This window comes from Gregarina niphandrodes (genome assembly GCF_000223845.1).
Source record: "Gregarina niphandrodes unplaced genomic scaffold scaffold00041, whole genome shotgun sequence".
Taxonomy (NCBI): Eukaryota; Apicomplexa; class Conoidasida; order Eugregarinorida; family Gregarinidae; genus Gregarina; species Gregarina niphandrodes.
In genome coordinates, this window is record NW_011645809.1 from 107,917 (window position 1) to 116,699 (window position 8,783).

An 8,783-nucleotide genomic window follows, 5' to 3' on the forward strand; every position below is an offset into this window, starting at 1 on the left:
CGGAACCACCGGCCCCGACGACGGAACTACAGACCCCGACGACGGAACCACAGGCCCCGACGACGGAACCACAGACCCCGACGACGGAACCACAGGCTCCGACGGCGGAAGCCCAGGCCCCGGCAGCGTCAACACTTCCCGAACACCCACAGCCCAAACTCCGTGAAGAACCACAGCCACAGGGTGGAGTGCGACGAGGTGATTCGGAGGGTGAGGTTGTTACAATCGAGAAAGGAAGCGAGGAGATTGAAAACGCGGCAGCGGACGGAGTGACGGAATTGGAATGCGTACCGTCGACAGAGGGGAGAAAAAGACTGAAGGCGATTTCGAATGAAGTTTGCGAGATGCCCGCTACATCTTGCGCAGAAGTCTGTGACATTCCGGCCACGTCCACCGTCCCGGAAACGTGTGCATCTCCTCCCGAAGTGCGTGCAAGGGAAGTGAATGAACCTCTTGAGGAGGAACCTCCTCAAAATGTGGAAGTGGTTGAGACCGGTCCGGTGGCTTGCGCGGACAAGTATGCTTCGATCGAGACGGTTTCGGAAATATCTCAGCCAAGACCGGATACTTTGAACCTCATCCAGCTTGTGTTCTGGTCGTGGCTTGTGTTCAGCTTTCTGATGTGACCGACTTGATGTGTTGCCACAGCATTGTGTGACTCATTCGTTACATGTGTGCGGGGGTGGATCCGTTTGTGCGCAGATGTTATGTACAGATCTGATTTGTGTGTGAATCCCATGGTCGTTTTACCTGAACTTAGTAGCTAGATAAACTTGTGTTCTTATCGGGAGGACAGGGACACGGTTGTTGCTCCGCCCGTGGACACGGTTGTTGCTCCGCCCGTGGACACGGTTGTTGCTCCGCCCGTGGACACGGTTGTTGCTCCGCCCGTGGTGAGGAAAGGAGGGGGGTAGGTTCTTGCAATTTCCAAGTTAATAAAGTCATCACAGCATAAACCATTGACAATGAACTGGTGCTCTGGAGGGGTGGAGAACATAGCCAAGAAACTGGACCCGAAAAAGCAGCGGGTAGCCGGCAGAGTCGTGCCCAAAAGCCCCCAGCTAGGTAGGGCCGGCGAGCTCGTCTTGGCGGCAGCCAAGTCACGACCTGGGGGCGAGAACTGCCCACATCGCCCGGAGCAACCTGACTACAACGGGCAGCCTGGATACAACAGAGAGCCAGCCTACACCGGTCCGAACGACTACTGTAGCCGCCCTGACTACAATAGCCGCCCTGACTACAATAGCCGCCCTGACTACAATAGCCGCCCTGACTACAATAGCCGCCCTGACTACAGCAGGCACCCTGACTACAGTAGGCACCCTGACTACAGTAGGCACCCTGACTACAGTAGGCACTCTGACTGCACTAGGCAGCCTGACTGCACTAGGCAGCCTGAGCACTCGCATCACGGCGCGGTCCACAACGTGGTCGCCCTGGATCACACGGTCGGGCTCGACCATTCAGTGGTCCGAACTCACGCCTTCGCTGCTCTGGAGCACCCGCGGGACATTGAGAGTGAACTGATCGCGCCTCCCCCAGCCAATTCCGAGATACCAATGGCTCCCGGCTGTACCTACACTGAGGGCTTCCAGAGTATTACCCAAGCCCCCGACGTCTCTACTTTACCGGCGGCCGTCCAGGCGGGTTACTACCCCGGACCTCCGTCGCCTGACATAGGCTACCTGTCAGAGACACTCGGACCCGCACCCTTTGGCCCTCAGCCATTTGCGTCCCAGACGTTCGGACCCCAGGTCACGTTGGCAACCCAGTTCCCGGGACCTCAGGTTCCGTTTGGATTTCAGGCTCCGGGACGCCAGCCATTTGGGCCGCAGATGCTGGGCCCTCAGATAGGCGCCATGTACCAGCGCACCTACAGACTGCAACACCTGGAACAGTGCCTACCGCCGTACACACAACCGTACCCACAGCCCGCAGCGATCCCCCACCCGCATTACTCGGCTGAGCAGTACCCAGTGGAGCAGTACCCGGTGGAGCAGTACCCAGTGGAGCAGTACCCGGTGGAGCAGTACCCGGTGGAGCAGTACCCAGTGGAGCAGTACCCGGAAGCCCGACAGTATCCAGACCGGCCGCAACCATGTGCAGAAGTTGAGTGCTCGGGGGGTGGTTTCAACGAGGACATGGATATCGTTGTACCAACCGAACCCTACGACAACGCCATGGGCTGCCATCGGGAGACTCCGCGGATATCTGGCTTGTTTGGAGCTGGCCCCCCGTTCGGAACTGGTCCCTCATTTGGAACTGGCCGCCCCCACTCGGGAGCCGTTACCGCAGTCAATCCTCCCGCTGGGTGCTATGTTGGACAGTCTTTCTGGGACCCGGCTGCGTCCATACCTCGGCCGCGGGTGCAGCAGGAACCGCGGCGCGTCCCGAACCCCATTGCGCCTCTGTCGGTCTCGAGGCACGTGGGCAGACGCCGGACTCGATCGCCCGGCCTCCAATCGAAACTCCAGATGGCCGCAACCAAAAACGATCGAACGGTCGGTGCCCGGCCCCACGGAAATGGACGGAGCCCAAAAGGGCAGCCAGAACGGAGATTGAAACCACAACTGAAACGGAGCGTGAAACCACAGCCAGAACGGAGCCTGCCGGAACGGCTGCCGAGCGACACCGAGGGCACCACACCTATCGTGGCCGTGGCTGGCGACTCCGATGAAGCGCTCGACGTCGGCGAGCCGAGGCTGCAAGACCTCTCGCCTGCCCGGGAAAGCACCCCTGACCAGGAAGGTACCTCTGGCCGGGTAGGCACCCCTGACCAGGAAGGTACCTCTGGTCCGGTAGGCACCCCTGACCAGGAAGATACCTCTGGTCCAGTAGGCACCCCTGACCAGGAAGATACCTCTGGTCCAGTAGGCACCCCTGACCAGGAAGGTACCTCTGGTCCGGTAGGCACCCCTGACCAGGAGGGTATTCCTGAACCTCTTCCCGACAAGCAGCATCCCACGGACGCGAACATAATCCTCCCGTCTGGTGCGGCGAAGTCTGAGGCTCCACGAGTCGAGACCCGACAAACCGGGGGTCTACCTGCGGAGGAGGCTTCACAGAACGAGGAACGTCCACAAATCGAGACTTCACAAGTCGATGCTCCACAGGCCGGAGGTCTACCGGCGGAGCAGCCTGAACAGAACGAGGGGGCTCCACAAGTGGAGGGTCCACAAGTGGAGGGTCCACAAGTGGAGGGTCCACAGGACAGGGCCCATCAAGTCGAAGCTTCACATCACGAGGCTGCGCATGATGAGGATCCACGGACCGAGGTTCCGCTGCCGGAGGATGCTCCACACGGCGACCAAGCTCTGCAATCCGAGGTCCCTCAGACGGTGTGGACTCTACACGGCGAGGCTTCACAGGACGAGGATCCGGCACCGCTCCCAGAGCCTTCACACGCCGTGACGCCACAGCAGAAGGCTCCAAGTGACTCGATCCACACGCAGGCTGAAAGAACAGAAGTGGTTTCGGCAGGCTCGGCAGAAGCGACTGCGTCAGTTGCAGACGCCCCGCACCTGGCGGACCCGGCCATGAGTGAGAGTCAACCAGTCAGCGAGAGTCAACCCTTGAGTGTGAGTAAACCCTTGAGTGAGAGTCAACCCTCGAGTGAGAGTCAACCCTTAAGTGAGAGTCAACCCTTAAGTGAGAGTCAACCCTCGAGTGAGAGTCAAACCCTTGGAGAGGGTCAAGGCGTTAGTGACAGTCAACTGCCGTGCTCTGATTCCGTGTTTGATGAGGGGTCAGGTTTGAGTTTGCCCGACTCGGACGAGGCTGCCCCCTCTCAGCGTTCTGTGTCCCTCGCCAGCGGGGATGTCGCTGAGCCCGTTTCGACCGAACACGTTTCGACCGAACACGTTTCGACCGAACACGTTTCGACCGAGCCTCTTACGACCGCACCTGCTCCGACTGAGCCTTCGTCGAAGGCGGAGACCAGGGTGTTGCGATGCCCTGAATCTGCAGAGGTGGGCCGGAGCGTTCGATGGAGGGACCAGGCATCTGGATTGGACAGTAGCGACGAATCCGCGGGCAGTGGCGAATCGGAGGACGATCGACCGTGGTCTCGCAACGGGCCTGAAGACGGGGCCGCTGGGGAGTTGCACAGCAGCGCCGCCCCATGTCAAGACGACTGCCGCCAGCGGCTTGAAAGCAGCAACCCTTTTGAAGCTACGAGTACCTCTCCTGAAGACCTGGTGGTTTTCATGGACGGAGAATGTACACCACCCGGCGTCAGGCCTGGATCGAAGGCTGTCGTCCGAATGGACAATCACAAGCTTCATTCACATCCTCACACGGCGGTTGGAACTAACACGGCGGTTGATGTTTGCTTAGATACCGAAAATGAGACGTTCCCCAAAGAGAAAGGCACAATTGCCTCTCGAAACCCAGAAGACGTTGTGGTTGTAAACCCGGAAATGGTTGTAAACCCGGAAATGGTTGTAAACCCTGAAATGGTTGTAAGCATGGTTTCGGTGCCTAGGTCACTGGAACATCCGGCACCGGTTGAGAAACCGCAGCGACGCGGATCGGTCCAATCCCCTCGAATGCCTGGCGTCCTTGTGCCGGGAGTGCGGCGCGGAGTCTCCTGCGGAGATTTAAATATCGATTTGACTAGACCCAAGTCCAAGTCTCGAAATCTGCAAAAAAGATCACTGTCTCCCGCCAATGTAAGGGGCCGTTGCCAGCAACTGGACCAGCAACTGGACCAGCCACCGTTCACGTTGCCCGCCGGACAGCCTCCGATTGCAGATCAAGGTCACGGACTAGCGCTCGGCGAGAAGATCGCTCGCGAGGAGACGGCTGGCAATGAGGAGATTGAATCGCGGGGTTACTGTCCTGCACGGTACAAGAGCCTAAAGAAGCAGGACTTGGAGGAACTGTGCGTCAAAGATAAAAAACGTTTAAGAGTGTGTGTGCCACTAGCGGCATTCCCGAAGGAGTTGCACTCTGATGTAAGAGACAAGTTCGATGTGCTGGATTTGGATGACCCTGAGTTGTATTACGGTGAGGGCCTGAATAATCTAGTGAGACAGAAGAAAAGGGAATTAGGGGAAGATAGAAAATTCAAGTTGGAGTGGGAACCGTCAGAAACCCCACCGGCTTGGCCGTCGAAAGCGCCGACAAAACGCGTTGTCGTGTGGGTAGATAAGGCCGCCGCGATCCAGTGGGACATGCCCACCAAGGCGTTGCTGGCTCAGCCCTACCTGTCGCAACCGCCGTCAAAACCTCACCTCATCGAGGAGGAGCGACGCCTGGCTGAGGAGCGACGCCTGGCTGAGGAGCGACGACTGGCTGAGGAGCGACGACTGGCAGACGTAGAGAAGCTCACAGGACACTGGACGGACAACTCGTTCAAAGCACTGCACTTGCGGGGAAACTACTATTCCATTTACCCCGCCGAAGCGTTTGTAGAGAGGGATATAGGTAACATGGGGAAGGACTCCGCTGACATGGGGAAGGACTCCGCTGACATGAGGAAGGACTCCACTAACATGAGGAAGAGGGACTCCACCGAAGAGCCAGAAGGAGGGCTTATAAGCGGACTAACTGGCAGCAAAACAGTGGCCGACATACTTGTTGAGGCTGATCCATGTCATCGCCCCGCGGCCAGTGTCTGGTTCATACCGCAGCATGTGCCTCGCGAGACATGGATCAGCATCAAACAGACTGATGAGGACGAAGTGACGCCAAGTGACGACGGCGATAATTTCCCTAAACTACTGCGGTCTCCAGGAGGGAGACCTGTTTACCCTGCTTTATGCACATTCGAAGTAATCAACTATGACTCAGGCCTCGTGCACCTAGCTACCCCTCATGAGGAAAGGTATGTTTCAAGCCAGGTTGTGCCCCGAATCCCCCTACTGCACATGCTTACTCAAGGAAATGCCATCGTCGACGTTCGTCGGTTGCTGAATATTTTAAAGCAGCAGTGGCAATCCCAGAGACCAACGTATTTGCGCTCATTCACAAACTTTAAGTGATGTTTAATCAAGAGAACACACGCGTGTGTGCAGAAGGTGTCCATGATGTGATAGCTAGATAGAAAGCTTCTTGTTTAGATAGAAAGCTTCTTGTTTAGATAGAGACCCGACAGAAATAGAACTGGACTCTTCCTGAACCGAAAATGGAGTTGTTAGAAAGTGGAACTAGAAAGTGGAACTGTCAAAAAGGGCGAGGGGATGGAATTATGATTAGCGCTTGAAAATCTGGGCGCGTAGAAGATCATAATTACTCATGGGGATAACGTTGGAAATGGAGACGGTAACCACAGATCTGGACTGCCCATAAAATGAACCATTGAACGTCTTGAAGTTCTCATCCTGCGGACTAGTGTCATCGTCCGTGTGATCCTCATCTTTCTGCTTGCTATCACCATCCTCATCTTTCTGCTTGCTATCATCATCCTTGTTGCGTTCCTCACATTTCCTGTTCTCTTTAACAATCATTTTCCTCGAACGTTTATATTGGCTCATCCAGTTCTTCATGTCTTTACGATACTCTTTGTTGGCTTGTATTTCCTCATCTCGTTTCGCCTTTATCATTTCCTTTTTGGCGTGCTCTTTACGAGCCGCTTTCCGTCGTGCAAACCCCAACAGGTAGTCTCTATGAACAAGCAAGTGCGTTGTGTACATGCAATCTTACCTTCGTGCGTCCTCATCCCATGATATTTTGGTCTTGCCCATTCTAGGCTATTTCACGGGTTATAAAATCGAGCCACGGTCAAGGCCAAGGCTATCGACCGGAAAAGGTTGACGTGAGTCATTGGCATCCATCCATGAGCTAGGAACTTCAGTAGGAGTTACCAAGCGTGGCTTGGGACCGACAACGGCTGAAACTGAGAGCTATCGCACGTTGACTGGCGGTTGCGCACAGCAGATGAGGCACAGCACATGAGGCACAGGAAGACTTGTAGCGGGTGAAAATCAAGGGGACATGGGGGTAATAAAATCGTGAACAACGGCACAGCCTATGCATGACAACTTCAATCGAACCGGTGAGCAGCATGGTCTCCAGCAGCACCACTGGAGCAGCAACTCACATGCTCCCAAACATGTCTGTTTGTTAGGCATCGGTAACCAAGAGCCGACATCATCGATGTACCAGCGTAAACCGGGCGTGCCGACCTTCGTAGAGAGTTCTCGTGGAACACAAGTCGGTCCGTCTGCGCCTGGTGCGGGATCCATTTCACGTCCGGGACCCAAAACAGGTCCAATGCCAGAGCCAATGCATGGTGGACTGACCGGCGGAGTAACCTTGCCAGGTCCACCGACCATGCCTGCGGGCGGACCATTTGGGCCGCAGCCTTCCGGATTCGTCACGCCGGTGGTGGCCCCGGCGGTTCCCGAGTGGTATAACGGTTCGCGGTACGAACAGCCCGTAATGAAGGCAAGGAGTGGGCCCGAGACTGGCCCTCAAATTGGAAACACTTTCTCTGGCGCTCCATCGACGAATCCGTTCATGCACTCTGGTTTGAGTAACCGGGAGGGAGCAAGACAACGGCCCAGTGGGTTCATGCCAAGCGGCTACATGCCTGGAGGAAGGCCCGTACCCGGACCCGGGCCGGGTCTCGGAGCTGGACTGGGGTCGGGTCTCGGAGCTGGACTGGGGTCGGGTCCCGGAGCTGGACTGGGGTCGGGTCCGGCGGAAACGTCAAGGGCCCCGCTGCAGGACCCGTTTGGAGGTCGCCGGGTGACGGAGTTAGTGGGCCATGTTGGCAGTCGCGAGGCGGCTATGGAGGAGGAGGAGGCGCCGTTGTTGGAGGAGCTGGGAATCATTCCGCGAGATATTCTACGACGCACTTTGTGTGTCCTGACGTTTCGGAAGGTGGGGGACGAGATGCTGGACTCCATGGACATGACTGGGCCGGTCCTGATCCTATTGGGTCTGGGCTGCAGCTGTTTGTTATTGTCGGGCAAAGTCCACTTCGAATACGTTTACGGACTCATGACTGGAGGCACATTCGGCGTCTGGGCATTGCTCAACCTCATGAGCCGCAGCAAACTGCTCTCCATACACCGAACTATCTCCGTCCTAGGTTACGGACTTCTGCCCATCCTACTCGTCTCTTTCCTCGCCCCCTTCACCAAACTGAAACCATATGTTGCCACTGCCGGGGTCCTCTGGTCCACCTCCACGGCGTCGCGGTTCGTCGAAGAAGCGCTCGACATGCAGGCGCAAAGGTACCTCGCCGCGTACCCTATCATGCTGTTCTATATTTGCTTCACCTTCATCACCGTCCTCTGACCAACGGCAATGGGCTCCCCAGTGGCAACGACAACGGGCCCACCAGTGGCAATGGCAGCGAGCCTACCAGTCCGCGAATATTTGCCTGGACGGGCTCCCTCCCCCCCTCTCCCAACCGACCACATATGTTGTTGCCGATGGAATCGTTTTAAGCGCCCGTCGTGCGTGCCGCCTTGAAGGTCTGTGGATCCCCAACCTTTTCCAGCTGACCCGATATTTTCAATAACTAGAAATGCCCGCAAACACCCGCCTTGTTCTTCGGCGTGAAGTTAGTGGCTGGCTTAGCCAGTCACCATGCCCGCATGGAGTCCTCTCCGGTCCTGCGCCCCACAGCACGGCCAACTTTTGTGTTATGTGCCGACCGGCTCTGGGGCTGTCGAGGACTCGTCGGATGTAAACGTGACGACTCCATTCGCACACAGCTATTAATTTATTTTTTACAGAGAGCCTGATTCGGCATTTGTACTCGAGAGTAACCCGGCGAGTAACCACGATACCAACAACCAAACCAACGGTGTCGTCCACTGTAGTCTAGG

At 56.7% G+C, this 8,783-nt stretch overlaps 3 protein-coding genes across 3 annotated transcripts; 2 read left to right on the forward strand and 1 right to left on the reverse strand.

The window, feature by feature from the left end:
* Positions 1 to 1,559: 1,559 nt before the first annotated feature.
* Positions 1,560 to 5,984, forward strand: GNI_149080 (hypothetical protein; the record flags this gene model as incomplete). The annotated part of the gene is made up of 1 exon (XM_011134413.1): positions 1,560 to 5,984. One exon carries the CDS (start codon positions 1,560 to 1,562, stop codon positions 5,982 to 5,984), a length of 4,425 nt encoding a protein of 1,474 aa, XP_011132715.1.
* A 210-nt stretch (positions 5,985 to 6,194) lies between these two features.
* On the reverse strand, positions 6,195 to 6,686 carry GNI_149090 (nucleolar 12, 25 kDa protein; the record flags this gene model as incomplete). The annotated part of the gene is made up of 2 exons (XM_011134414.1): positions 6,195 to 6,606; positions 6,646 to 6,686. 2 exons carry the CDS (start codon positions 6,684 to 6,686, stop codon positions 6,195 to 6,197), a joined length of 453 nt encoding a protein of 150 aa, XP_011132716.1.
* Positions 6,687 to 7,734: 1,048 nt separating this feature from the next.
* GNI_149100 (Yip1 domain protein) lies at positions 7,735 to 8,247 on the forward strand (the record flags this gene model as incomplete). The annotated part of the gene is made up of 1 exon (XM_011134415.1): positions 7,735 to 8,247. The coding sequence occupies one exon, from the start codon at positions 7,735 to 7,737 to the stop codon at positions 8,245 to 8,247; it is 513 nt and encodes a 170-aa protein (XP_011132717.1).
* Between the last annotated feature and the right edge of the window lie 536 nt (positions 8,248 to 8,783).